The sequence below is a fragment of the Hibiscus syriacus genome, unplaced genomic scaffold (genome assembly GCF_006381635.1).
Source record: "Hibiscus syriacus cultivar Baekdansim isolate YM2019G1 unplaced genomic scaffold, ASM638163v2 tig00110461_pilon, whole genome shotgun sequence".
In the NCBI taxonomy this organism is placed as follows: domain Eukaryota; kingdom Viridiplantae; phylum Streptophyta; class Magnoliopsida; order Malvales; family Malvaceae; genus Hibiscus; species Hibiscus syriacus.
Genome location: NW_024062746.1, coordinates 486,910 through 500,634, shown reverse-complemented (window position 1 = coordinate 500,634; position 13,725 = coordinate 486,910). Strand labels below are relative to the sequence as shown.

Here is a 13,725-nt window from a genome sequence, read left to right as displayed (position 1 = left end):
TTCGCTCTGTGGGTTTGATTTATTATTATTTGAATTTTAGGAAAACCCATATTTAATATTTATATTTTGTTACGTTTTAAATATTTAAATTATAAAATTACAATTCGAGTTGGAATTACAGAAGTTACTGTCCTTGGTCCGACCTGAATGAGTTTAACTTACAAAAGATTTGTCTTGTTTCTTTGAAATGTGTAATCCGAAATCTTAGGGTCTAGATATCTTTTTAGATTTTTCGGTATACACGTGAATTTCGTATTTGTAAATTCTTTATATAGCATATAATGTTATAATATTTTAAATAAAATTTGCTAATATATATTTATACAACAATATCATAATAAGAAAAGAAACTCATACTTTTTTATATATGTAAACTGTTAAATAATTAATTACATACATATGCAATAGAAATCCCAAATTTAGAAGCAAGTGGATAAATCATTTTTTTTCTTTTTAAAAGATAGTTTTCAATCATTTAATATTAAAGGCTCACATCTCTGACGTTCATTGTGCTCGAAACTAAAATCTTAAAAAATAATAATAATTCTTTTACTAACGAGATTGTTTAATTTGATTTGTACGTGAATAACTCAACTTAGATATATTTGTAAGCACCAAAATGTCCTATATTTTAAATCCAACAATAGAGCAGCAAATTTTATATCAATTGTTGTCTAATAAGCATATATTTGTGAGTTGATTACCGATTAATTCATAAATGTTATAAATCTGTCGCATCATACTCGAACTTATTATGATATTTTTGTATAGATAACAATTGATGATGCATAATTAGTATATATAGAGAGCAAAAGAATAAAGAAAAATCCAAGAAGTTGCTGAGAGACAAAAGGAAGGAAAATAACCATAACATTCACATGTACTATCATTTACCATGGGGCCAGAAAAAGACTATGAAAAAAGATGATCAATCAATGAAAATCACATCGGATTGTGCATCAACACATGAGCTCATCGCATCTGATTTAACTATAATTATTGAAAACAAGAGATATACCTGACACGAGAGAATATATATTAAAATTATGTTCTTCTCTTTTTCTTCTGTTTAAAAGACCAGACAATTTGCAAATTCTGTAGTGGGAACTCGGTGGCGTTTCTGGTGTTCTTTATTGTGTTATTTTGCCCCCTCGAATTCCATTATCTTCTTGACGGATTCTATTTTTACTGTCGTTTGCCGCTATCGTTTCATCATTTCAACCGAGTGTGAGACAACGCTGATATTAAGCTGTCAATTCATTGGCTGAAACGCCTATCTTGCTCTTCGTCAAAAATGGTTCGTAGCCACTGTTTCATACTTTGCCGAAGACATTGCCGCTTTTTCCTAATATTTCTCTTGATTTTAAGCTCGATCCAAGTTGGATACCAAGTTGAAGGTACGTGGTTAAGCATCTTATTCATCACAACCAATAAGTTTTGTTCATAATATTTGAATCCAAATTGTTCAGGTAGACCAAACCCCAAATCTGATAGCTTTTCAAAGGTAAGTCGCCAACAAAACAAAAGAGCTATGTTTCGTTTTCTCTATGATCGTACAATGAATGCTGAGAATGTTTCTTCTTCTTCTTCTTCTTACGTTGGATAGGCAGTAAATGAAGAGAAGGAAATATTGAGAGGTCGGATAGGGTCAAGGCCGCCAAGGTGCAAGAGAAGATGCAGCTCATGCGGGCATTGTGAAGCCATTCAAGTACCTATAGATCCACAACTCAGAAATGGGAACAAGAATATTTCAAAGTTGAACTTTGATGCTGCTTACACCAGAGGAGTTGATAACTCCAACTACAAGCCCATGAGTTGGAAATGCAGATGTGGGAACTTCATCTTCAACCCCTGAAAATATTGTTTGCCAGAAACAGAAATTTAGGTCGCCCAACACCTTTTTTGCACCATGAAAATCATTGTAAAAGAACATATATATATATATATTCCTTTAGTAGTGTTCTCTTGTGAGATTCAGATGTTTGGCGATGCTGCACCTTCATAATTCGTACTACTATTCTCATTTCTCATTGTCTGCTTCGAGATATATCGTAGTTTCTTGATAATCAGAATATCGAGTATATACTGCAAATAAAGTATATTTTTGCTTCGCATTACATCACTCATGTGATGAATTCTCAGAGATCAGAAACAAACTGTTAAGCTTGAACTTGATGGGATATTTCATTGGCATATTTCTAATCTGGGTTTTATCTCTTCTTTTTTTCTGGATATGATACAAAATTCACGAATCTTTCGTGTACGAATATTTTATGTTTAAAACACTCAAATAAACAGTAGGCAAGCTTGCAGGCTACCAAATTCCTGAATCACAGCAGCTAAATGAAAGGTCCAACACGGCTGCTACGGCCAAAAGCCATGGGGTCATAACTACGTATTTGCTCTTTTACTTGTAAGTAAATATACAATCAATTTTCCGACGACAGCAGCACGTGGAAAGGACAAGTTTAACTATGAATGATAACACTCAAGATTTAAATTATGATTGTGACTGCATTTTCAATCACATTATGTTTGTAACTGCATTTTCAATAGCATTATATTTATCGCTATTACCGACCGCAACATTAATCGAGTTATCCAACAAATTCATTGGTAAGTGGAAAGAATATGAAAGGCGCATTTGGGCGCAACAGAACAGTCACGTGGGGGAGGGGCTATGTCCTAAATCTGTGAAGACAGACCACTTTAAGGCCCCACAGCAGCCAAAAGGATTCTGATTCCCAGTTTTTGCAGGCATTGAAATTTCTCTATCCCCCTTATGGACAGAATATACTGTACTTTCGATATACAGAGACAGCAGCAAGGGCACGAGTCACCCCTACGAGTACCAGTTGATTTGAATGGGCGCCACCCGTAAACAGATTGGATACTTGGGTTCGTTAGGGCAATTTCGAGTGGATTGGATTCTTTTCTTCTTAAAATAATTTGACTTTGAGAAAGATTACTTGCAGATTAGATTCTATAAGTTGGTCCCAATCACGAATATTTAACAGAATTAAGAGCAAGAATCCATGCTCGGATCAAATGATGTTTGATATCCTTCCTATTTTTGTCTCGAATTTATGATGTTTTGCATGTTGCGAGCTTAAAACAAAAGGTTCAAACCTTTGCCCATCTTGAGACACGCATGCCTGCATAACATATAGTTTCTGCAAATTTATCCATTGGCTGTAACCTGTAAGCAAACATGAACACTACTGCACAATGGAAGGAGAAGTCACGTTTCTCAATTCCAACAAGCCAAACTCTGGAGATTTGAGAGCCCTAAGACTACGGGTCATTTGCAGCCTCCCAACACTTGAGGAGGCAGGTTGCACGGGGGAAGTATCCTCCATGTTATACTCGGCAATTTAAATAACAGTCACTGAAAGAACGGCCATCAAGATGCAATCTAATAACTTTTCTTCATCCTAGAGGTCAGTATTAGACTTCATCAGCAACGAGGATTTGAGGACACTGTAATTACAAGAATCTCATCCTACTTCACAATTTAAACCAAGAAAACTGCCAAAAACACGGTTAACAAGAGGCGACATGCATCAGTTGCGAAAGCAACTCATCAGCTTGGAGGAAAAGGGAAAGGTGTTAAACATAGAAAACCTTTTCGATCTCTTCATTAAAAGTAGACACTTTTGTGAAAGGTAGATTGAATCAATCCAATGTAGACTGATGAGGTACTTTCCAATGCTTGATGTGATTTGAGACTTCACAATCATTTCATTGGTAGCAGAGATGGAAGTATTATTAAAAGTAATGAAGTAATGACTACCACGAATAGATCACCCAAATTCATCACTCATCACATAAAAACGGCATAAAACTAGCTAATAGTTGTTATTATTTGGCACCCAGCACCGAGTGAGTTACAGAACATATTAAACAACTTTTCTGCTAAAGCAGGAACATGTCTTATTGTTTCTATTATCAAAACAGGTTCCCCCTATTTTGAAGAGGAAGTGCAAGATTTACTCTCTTATCATGTAAATTAACTACGGAAGCACTCGAGGCATGTACATGGACAAGAGAAGTAAACCAGAATATAACAATACAATTCTAGTTATGTATAATCATTCGACATGCAATTCATATCCAAAACAAACTCACCTATATTTAAAGCTTGATTAATGCTGCGCCCATTGAATCTGCTTAATATCAATACCTTCCTTCACCATCTCATAAAGTGGGCTCATTTCCCTTAATTTCTCAACCTGTTTCACAGTAAGCTCAACTGCCTTATCTATCTCCTCCTCAGTAGTAAACCTCCCAATCCCGAACCTAATTGAAGTATGTGCCATATCCTCATCCACACCCAATGCTCTCAACACATAAGAAGGCTCCAAACTTGCGCTGGTACAAGCACTCCCACTAGACACTGCCACTTCTTTCAACCCCATCAACAAACTCTCCCCTTCAACATATGCAAACGACAAGTTCAAGTTCCCAACATACCTCCTATCCATACTCCCATTCACCACCACCCCATCAATCTTCTCCCTAATCCCATTCAACAACCTCTCCTGCAAACTTTTGATCCTCTTCTCATCATACTCCATTTCCTTCATTGCCAACTCACATGCGGCTCCCATCCCGACCACAAGCGGAGTAGGCACAGTCCCACTCCTTATCCCTCTCTCTTGCCCACCTCCATTCATTTGCGGCTCAACTCTTACCCGTGGCCTCCTTCTCATATACAATGCCCCAACTCCTTTAGGACCATAAATCTTATGACCACTTAAACTCATCAAACTAGCATTACATTTCTCTACATCAACCTTAATCTTCCCTAAAGCTTGTGCAGCATCAGTATGAAAAGGGACATTAAATTCTTTACAAATTTTACCAATTTCTTCAACAGGTTGAACCACACCAATTTCATTATTAACAGCCATAATAGAAACTAAACCAGTATCCGGCCGGATTTCTTTTCTTAATCTATCCAAATCAATAAGCCCATCAGACCCAACAGGTAAATAAGTTACCTCGAAACCTTCCTGTTGAAGATGCCGGCAAGAATCCAAAACGCATTTGTGCTCCGTTTGAGTCGTGATGACGTGGCGCTTCTTTTCTTTATAAAAATGCATAACGCCTTTGATTGAGATGTTGTTCGATTCGGTGGCGCCAGAGGTGAAGACGATTTCTTTAGGGGAAGCTCCGATAAGCGCTGCGACTTGTGCTCGGGCTGTTTCAACGGCGGTTTCAGATTCCCAACCGTAGAGATGAGTGCGGGAGTGAGGATTCCCATAACGGGAGAGATAAAACGGTAGCATGGAATCTAAAACCCTAGGGTCCACGGGTGTAGTAGCTTGCGTGTCGAGGTAAAGCGGACGGCCCGATATTTTCACACCTTTCATGGTGATTCCTGTTGGTTCCTCGTATTCTGTAGGAGAAGCGACGGCAGCCGCAGTGGAGAAGCGGCGGATAATGGCGGTTGGCTTGGTCTTGGTTAGGGTTTGACGAAGAAGCAGCGAGGCCATTTCTCCTTTTCTCTTGGAACTTCTTTTTTCCCCTTTTTGTCTATAATTTTTTCCTGCGTTGCAGGAAAGCAAAGCATAACTATAAGAGAGACGCGGGTGAAGAAAGGGTTTTGATAAATATACGACCGCCACCTTTTGTTTTCCAATGCTAACACGTGGTTCCATACCTGCCGCTTAGGTAAATAAATTAATTAATTACAACCTTTTAAAACTTTTATAATTAATTAGGTTAAATATGATTTTGGATGAGTAAGAAACCGAGTGAATATATATATATATATATATTTGAAAATTCTATAATAATTATAAAATAATCTTTATTTAAAAATTTTATTAATTATTGATAATATATGTACGTTTTATAAACATGATTATTTAAATTTGAATCATTTAAAATGAACAATATTTTTCTTATCTTTGAAACATTTAATGAGTATTTTATAATTCAAAATTTTAAAATTTTAGTCAATCTAATTTAATCTAAATTTATTTTTGTTTATTTATAATAATTATTATTTTGATTTTTTAACATTTTATAATATCATTGGTAGTTGACTATTTCAATTAAGTTACTATTTTTTAAACATCGTTTTCACTTGTATAAATTTTCTTTTAGAAAAACTAGTAATATATCAATAATTTCTAAAGCAGATAATTAAAAGTTTTTAGTGTACATCTGACCTCTCCCTTAAGTGGTGGATTCATTACTCATAGGTATAAAATTTCCTTTCCATTCCCTTAATAGGAATTGTTCAAGACAAATCAATTAATATTCAAATTGCAATAAAAAATAAAGGTAAAGTATACAAACGATCATCCGATTATAAGGTATTGCTTTAGTCTCTCGATTATTAAAAATTATAAAATGGTCTCTAGATTATATGATGTTGCGTTGTTAAGTCTTTCGACTATTAAAAGTTTCAAAATTGTCACTCAATTATTCATATGTTCCAAACTCGTTATTTTCTGTTAAAAAATTAGTAGTCATCTGAGTTGGATATTAACTTGTAAAATGAAATATGAAAAAATTTGATCTCATAATAGTTTGCGTTGTATTTTATGGATCAACTCTCTATTTACATTATATTATCGAACCAGTGCTTCAAATATTATATCGTCGAGTCAGTGCTCTAGAGATTATACCGTCAAATTAGTGCTTGAAAAGCAACGACAATGCTAGTAGACATTATTAAAATAAGATTTTATCATATCTTAATCAATAAATTAATGTCCAGCTCATACGACTATCATTTTTTAACGGGAAAAGACAAGTTTGGAACATATGAATACTCAGGTGACCATTTTGTAACTTTTAATAGTCAAGGGACTCAACAAAGTAAAATCCCAAAGTTGAGGGACCATTTATAACTTTTAATAGTCTGAGGACTCAACAAAGCAACACCTTATAGTCGGGATCATTTGTTTAGTTTATCATAAAAGTAATTTATAGTCTAAGTCACTTAATTTATACTTGACTTTCTATGTAGATGATAAACCTGTTTTATTATATTATATTATCAAATTTTATTATTAATAAATTAATTCTTTTATTAGTTCCGTCAAGTAATTTTTATGATTAAAGCTCACTCAAGATACATACATAGCTCAAAATCAAAGTTAATTTTATCTAGAAAGTAATAAGTCATATACAACTAATAAGACACTTTTTATATAAAATTATTTTAACGAATTTTGAGGTATATGAAAATTAATGTTAAATTTTAACATTGACTAATAAAACATTATAGAAGTATGAGATCAAATTACTCTAAATTAAAATATATAGACTAAGTCACAATCTTAAGTATAGTAGAGGGATCAAAATAAGAATAAAATCTTACAACCCGATTTAACTAAAAACGGCGTAGTACACATATAATGTAATTACACGCGCCATTAAGAGTGTGAAGACAAAGAGAGAGAGTGAGAATGCAGGAGATTTTTTAGATTTGCAGTGATCGATGGAATGCCGTTTTAAGGAGCAGGGACGAATGCACCATTTATGTCTTCCAAACTCTCTGATTTTCCATTTCGAGATCCAATCTCATCCCATAGCTTATACAATCTTGGAATCGAGTTTTCTTCTCTTCCTTCTTTTAGCATTTCGTCCGAATTCCTGGAAATATAACTATTTTCGGATTTTTCACTTAGAAAACAAAAAGCTTTTGTGTTTCGTTTCTTCCTGATCATTTTGGATTCGAGGTAAGTCTTCTATCCGAGCTTTTTTAATTTAATTTTCGATTGTTAAAACTGGATTTACTTTTAAAATTCAAGTGGTTGATTTGTTTTAGTTTTTTTAAATATAATTTTGATCCTTTGTTATCTCTTTCATAAAACTTCTTCTTAACTTATTTTTATGTCCTTTTTAAACATTGAAAAGACATAAGAGTTAAAGTTTATGTCTTGGTTAAAGCTGTAAGAGCGTTGGATTCCTCTTGTTTGAATGGTCTGCCATTGATTTATTTTCCGAATTTTGTCAACCTTCGTCTTGTTCATTCTTTATTTATTGTCTTTTTTCTTTGGATTGGGTCAGTTGTAATTGTTACTATTACCGTGTTCGACCATATTCTCTTATGGGAATTTGAATTTGATATATTTATGTTCATAGTAAATTACCATTTGAGCTTTAGTTCATGGGATGATCTGGATTTGCTTTGCATGTCTTGCATTTTTATAATAGAAACATTGTCTGCTTGAGTTTTCGTTTTCTTCCTGTCGTGTTAACCTATTAGTTCTTTGCTACAATGTTATCGTTGATGTAAAAGAAATTCGATGTCATGTGGTGTTATTCGAGCAGGTTTTGTTGAAGAAAGTGCACCATGTTCAGGGGTTCACCTTATAGGAATCAAAGATCCGAAGGGTTGAAGTTGAAACATGCTCTACAAATATGTCTTCTGACTGCTATTTGCATTTGGCTGCTTTACCAAGTTAGGCACTCGAGTGAGAAGAAAGCCGAGTATGAGAAATCGGCGAACCAAGTCATAAAGTTGGGGAGAAAGGACCTTCCTCAAGCAGAGAAAACGATTATTAAGGATGTGAGGGTCAAGGAAGAAGACGAGGAAGGAAGCAAGATTGGAGAAGAAGGTAACAAGCTTGAGGAAACTGAAACTGAAGGAAGAGGGAATGGAGATGATGATGTGATGGGTGAGCACGATGATGTGAAAGCGGAAGAGGAAACCGAACACACAGAAAATACTACAGATGGAGAGAAGGAAAATGAAGAAATTCGGAACACTGAGGTTGAAGAGAAGGAAAGCGGAGACCTGGAGAGTGAAAGGACTAATGAGAATGTTAGTGAAGATAAGGGGTTGGAAGAGAGTAAAGAGGACAGTGAAAACAAGGCGAGTGAAGTCAATGGAGAGGAAGGGGAAAATAAGGCAGTTGAGGATAAAGAAAACACCGAGGAGAGTCGAGAGAAGGAAAATAAACATATTGGAGAAGAGAGTAACGCAACGGAAAGCGGCAAGAAAGAGACTGAGAAGAGCGGAGGTGACATAGAAAATTTAGGTACATCAGATGATGGGGTCCATGATGGAGTTGAAAGGAGCAATAAAGAAGCAAGGGAAGAACTTTACAAGGGGGATGATGCTTCAAGCGAGGTAGCCAATCATACCCAACATGCATCACTTGAGAATGAGACAGGCGGTACAGAAAATTCCAATGAGTCGGAGCAATTAAAAAACAACGGTAAAAATGCGTTTGACTGGGAGAAAGGATTGAATAGCAGTGGAGCAGCCAATGTTCATCATAAAGAGTTGAATGTGCAGGAGAATGAAACGACTGAAAACAATCAAGAGAGTGGTAATGAGAGCACTGAGGCTTCAGTGACAGATACAAAATCAAATGAGCACCTGAATGGTACAGAGGCATCATCCGATTCAACTCAGAATGAAAATGATCAGCAACCGGACAAATCCGCCTATGTTGGCAATGGCGAGCGATTTAATTTAAATGCAATTGCTACTTTGACTGAGCACGTGAATGGAGCTAATGGAGGTTCTGCAAGCTCTACCAGTAACTCTGAATCTGTTGAATCAAATGGGCAGATTGAGATCTCTGATGCACGTACAGGGTTCGACAGCAATTCTTCATCTTCAGTTACAAGCCAAAATGACACAGTTCAGACTGACGAATCCAGCAATAATTCTGGAGTAGAGGGTACACGGGAAAAACTTCTTTTCTTTAACACAATTGATAATTCAAATGCTGGCCAGAATGAAAATGTTCGTTCTTCTGATTCTTCAATTGCCGAAGAGAAGACATTGTCCTCAAACACTAATGATAATGCTGGTGCAGGTCAGAATGAGAATGAGAGTGGTGGCGATACCAACAATGACACAAATGTAAATGGGAGAGACAGCAGAACTGACAATCAGAGCAACACTAACGACATTGCAAATGCAAATGAAGATGTTACTGAAAAGGACAACAACAATTCAAATTTAAATGAAAATGCTGCTTTGAACAACGAGAAGAATACAGGTCAGAATGAGAATAATGCTTCCCAGAGCAACAATGAGAAAGCAAGTCAGAATGAGAACAATGATACTGTTCTGAGCAATAACAACAACAATGAGAATGCTAGGCAAAATGAGAACAATGCTGGGCAAAATGAGAACAATGCTGCTCAGAGCGTTGACGACAAACGGAATGCTGGTCAGAATGAGAATAATGCTTCCCAGAGCAACAACAGCAACAATGAGAATACAAGTCAGAATGAGAACAACGCTGCTGTTCAGATCAATACCAACAACAATGAGAATACAAGTCAGATTGAGAACAATGATGCTGTTCAGATTCAAACCAACAACAACGAGAATGCAAGTGAGAATGAGAACAATGTTGCTAAGAGCATTACCAACAAAGAAAATGCAGGTCAGAATGAGAATAATGCTTCCCAGAACTACAACAGCAATAACAGTGAGCATGCAAGTCAGAATGAGAACAGTGCTGTTCAAATCAACACCAACAAAGAGCATGCAGGTATGGATGAAAACAATGCTTCCCAGAACTACAACAATAGCGAGAATGCAAGTCTTAATGAGAACAATGCTTCTCAGAGCATTATCGACAAAGAAAATGCGGGCCAGAATAGGAATAATGCTTCCCAGAACTTAAACAACGACGACAACACCACCAGTGAAAATGCAAACCAGAATAACAATGATGCTATTCAGAAAAACACAGACAAACAGGAAACCGCGAGTCAGGATGAGAGTAATAGGGCATGGACCTACGATAATGACAATGCAGGTCAGAATGAAAACAACAATTCTGCTCAAAGCGCCACCAACAACAATGGGAATTCAGATGAGAATGAGAACAATAATGCTTCACAGACCCACAAGAACAACAATGCAAGTGACAATTTTAGGACTTTGCCAGGCACCAGAACTGGGGGAAATGATGGTGAGAATGTAGCTACTGAGTGAAAATGATGATCTGTTGTTCACTATATGAATATTATAGCCATCAAAGTTTTTTCTTCTTCTTATTCCTGGGATGAAAAGGCAAAATTGTAAGTTCCTGGCCACTTGTGCTTTACTGTGATATTAGTACTGAAAGTGTTTGTTTTGTACTTATAGCTCTACTTCTAATGATAAACACTCCATGTTTCCATAAGCCACATATGTATATGTCTAAATTGTGTTCTACTGTATAGCAAAAATGGAAGTAATTTGTTTTGATTCAATAGAGTATCTTCCTGGAGGTCTTTTGCTTAACAAGGAAAGTTGTTTTCTGCAATTGTGTCTAGGGGGTTCTTTGATCATCATTTTGAGTCTATGAATTTGTTGCTCAACTTACAAGTACCAGTGAGGTTGGCAAAGCAATAAAATCTGATAGCTTCCCAAGACCTAAAATCTATCTGAAAAAGCAGACCGCTTACCTTATCTTTATCATCCGAAGTTCCGGTTGGATTGTCCCATAATTTTAGGATTTTTCTTGGTAACATCATTGTTGCCTTGTGAAAAAGACCTTCCATCTAACATTAAACGGTGAAAATATGGCATCTTCCATTGAGAAAGCAAGCTCTCGAGTATTCAGTGATTTGTCATAATCTTTACCAATATTCTTCTCTTTCAGTAGGTAGAGTTTAACTCCCTTATCATTTTCTTGTCATATTCTTACTAATTATCCTCCTTTTCCGATAGGTAATCTCAACTCTCGAATCATTCTTCTGTAGCTCTATACTCTCTTTCGTATTTCCAATATCCAGTTCTACTGCCAACAGCTCTCGTATCGCCACCCAGGCCAGGAATTTGGTTCAAAAGTCTATTTTATTGTTTTAAAGCGTAAATATGTAAATAGTCCTCCGACTATAGGGTACATTTCTATTGAGTCTCCATACTATGAAAAGTTATAAAATGATCACTCAACTTAAAAAGTAGGATAAACTATGTATTTAGTCACTCGCCTAATTTTCCCAGTTTCATTTTGGTCATCCAACTATATATTTTTACAAAATCATACCTATCGTTATGTTTTGGTTTCGTTTTGATCACTCGTTAAAAAAATTAACGGTGATATGATGTGGAACCGATCTTAAGGTAATACTACATCATCATTTCAACAGTTCTATTTATTTTTAACGACGTAGTTTAACAAAGAATCCATTAAACCACCTCAGTAATGAAAGATAATGTTGTTCTCTCTAAAGGTTATGGATTCGAATGGCAGTATATGTATATTACTTAATAAAAAGCATCTTCCGACGAGGGGACTTTTGCTATATTACCCAAAAGTTTATGATATTGTCTTATCTGTTTTTATTAACTGTACCTCAGCCTTCTTTCGAACAAAGTTTTTGCACGTATTTTTTTCATATAGAAATCGCACTCTAAGCTATCGTCTATTATTCGATTGCTAAGAATATTTGTTTTGACAGATTTTATCCAATACCCAACACTCTTTGTTGTAACAAACTTACTTCTGCTTAACTTCAATTCCATGAACTCATTTGATTTAAAATTGAACAATCATCTTTGCATCACTTTTAAAGTTCAAGTCATGATCATTCTCAAATTTAAATCAATTGATAATAGATGATGATTTGATCATTGAAAATCTATACTTAACAAGGTAACACCAAATAGTATTTTTATATTAATATGTATATATAGTTTATAGTTAAATTTCAATAAAAATATTATCTTGTATCTTACCTTTGGCTTTTCTTTTTCTTAATTCTCCATCTTTATCTGTTCGAGTTCGAGTTGCTTACCTTTAACAATTTAGAAAATTCACAATATTATGAAATACTTGATATCATTTTAACAGTTTAGGAACTTATAGGCATTAAAATTAAATTATATTTTATTCCACTCCTTGTTCAATCGCTCTTTTTTTAATCTTTTAAATTTATTTTTGAATAATAAAAGACAAAATACATATACATATATTGATATTAACTTACTTAATTTGTGTTCGTATTAATATATATCTGTAATATTTATTGAGTGCATTTTTTCAGATAATTGTTCGCATTAATATTTTGTATTGACTTGGTCTATTTTTCATATTTTATTTATTATAATTACTATTAACGTCTTTCTTTTTGTAACAATATATTTTTCATATAATATCTCTACTTAATTATTTAAAAAGAAAAGATAAAAGATAAATGGAATTGAAGAACTAAAAGGGAGTTTGGCCACGTGCGTACTCAAAATTGAAGTCAATAATGGATTACTAATTATTCGTTAGCATTAAGACTAACTTTTGATTTTGTTTAATTAGTCTATTGGTAGAAGATAATGGTCTGAATTATGGATGACACGTGAGACGTCAAACCTCATATAATTAGTCTATTAAATGCTTAGGAAGAATAACTCATGATTAAGGTTATTAATCATGTGTGTATGATCTCATTTCATTGGTTTTCTAGCTGCCCTCTAAGAAAGGGAAATAGGAAAGTGATGAATTAAATTTAATAACTTTGGGCCTATAGTGGGTGCTTACAACCCTAGAAGATTTTTATGCCTTCAAGTTGTTGGACGATAGTGGGTTTGGGAAATTCATCATGTAAAATTTGTGGATGAAAACTATGAACTTGTAGAACTCAAGTTTTGATTAAGGGTGCTTGTTGGTGAGTTGATTATGAGATGAGCGACGTTCGATTCAAATGAAAAACTATCTGATTTGTGTTTAATTTGATTTGATATTCGATAAATTTAGAAAAGTTTTATTCGATTTTGTACTCGTTAAAAAGCTTATTGCTTGACTATAT

The 13,725-nt window shown here is 34.8% G+C and overlaps 3 protein-coding genes across 3 annotated transcripts; 2 read left to right on the top strand and 1 right to left on the bottom strand.

Annotated features, from left to right (window-relative positions):
- Positions 1-1,077: 1,077 nt before the first annotated feature.
- Positions 1,078-1,901, top strand: LOC120126687 (EPIDERMAL PATTERNING FACTOR-like protein 2). The gene is made up of 3 exons (XM_039144803.1): positions 1,078-1,397; positions 1,470-1,504; positions 1,607-1,901. The coding sequence occupies exons 1-3, from the start codon at positions 1,295-1,297 to the stop codon at positions 1,853-1,855; spliced, it is 387 nt and encodes a 128-aa protein (XP_039000734.1). The 5' UTR covers positions 1,078-1,294; the 3' UTR covers positions 1,856-1,901.
- A 2,200-nt stretch (positions 1,902-4,101) lies between these two features.
- On the bottom strand, positions 4,102-5,559 carry LOC120126718 (cysteine desulfurase, mitochondrial-like). The gene has a single exon (XM_039144825.1). It carries the CDS (start codon positions 5,496-5,498, stop codon positions 4,146-4,148), a length of 1,353 nt encoding a protein of 450 aa, XP_039000756.1. The 5' UTR covers positions 5,499-5,559; the 3' UTR covers positions 4,102-4,145.
- A 2,727-nt stretch (positions 5,560-8,286) lies between these two features.
- Positions 8,287-11,167, top strand: LOC120126692 (putative uncharacterized protein DDB_G0286901). The gene is made up of 2 exons (XM_039144806.1): positions 8,287-9,656; positions 9,795-11,167. Exons 1-2 carry the CDS (start codon positions 8,318-8,320, stop codon positions 10,928-10,930), a joined length of 2,475 nt encoding a protein of 824 aa, XP_039000737.1. The 5' UTR covers positions 8,287-8,317; the 3' UTR covers positions 10,931-11,167.
- The last annotated feature ends 2,558 nt before the right edge of the window (positions 11,168-13,725 follow it).

Coding starts and splice junctions, on each gene's coding strand:
- LOC120126718 (XM_039144825.1), bottom strand. CDS start 5,498: ATGGCCTCGCTGCTTCTTCGTCAAACCCTAACCAAGACCAAGCCAACC.
- LOC120126692 (XM_039144806.1), top strand. CDS start 8,318: ATGTTCAGGGGTTCACCTTATAGGAATCAAAGATCCGAAGGGTTGAAG. Junction 9,657..9,794: donor CAATAATTCTGGAGTAGAGG/GTACACGGGAAA, acceptor ATGCTGGTGCAG/GTCAGAATGAGAATGAGAGT.
- LOC120126687 (XM_039144803.1), top strand. CDS start 1,295: ATGGTTCGTAGCCACTGTTTCATACTTTGCCGAAGACATTGCCGCTTT. Junction 1,398..1,469: donor AGTTGGATACCAAGTTGAAG/GTACGTGGTTAA, acceptor CAAATTGTTCAG/GTAGACCAAACCCCAAATCT. Junction 1,505..1,606: donor AATCTGATAGCTTTTCAAAG/GTAAGTCGCCAA, acceptor TACGTTGGATAG/GCAGTAAATGAAGAGAAGGA.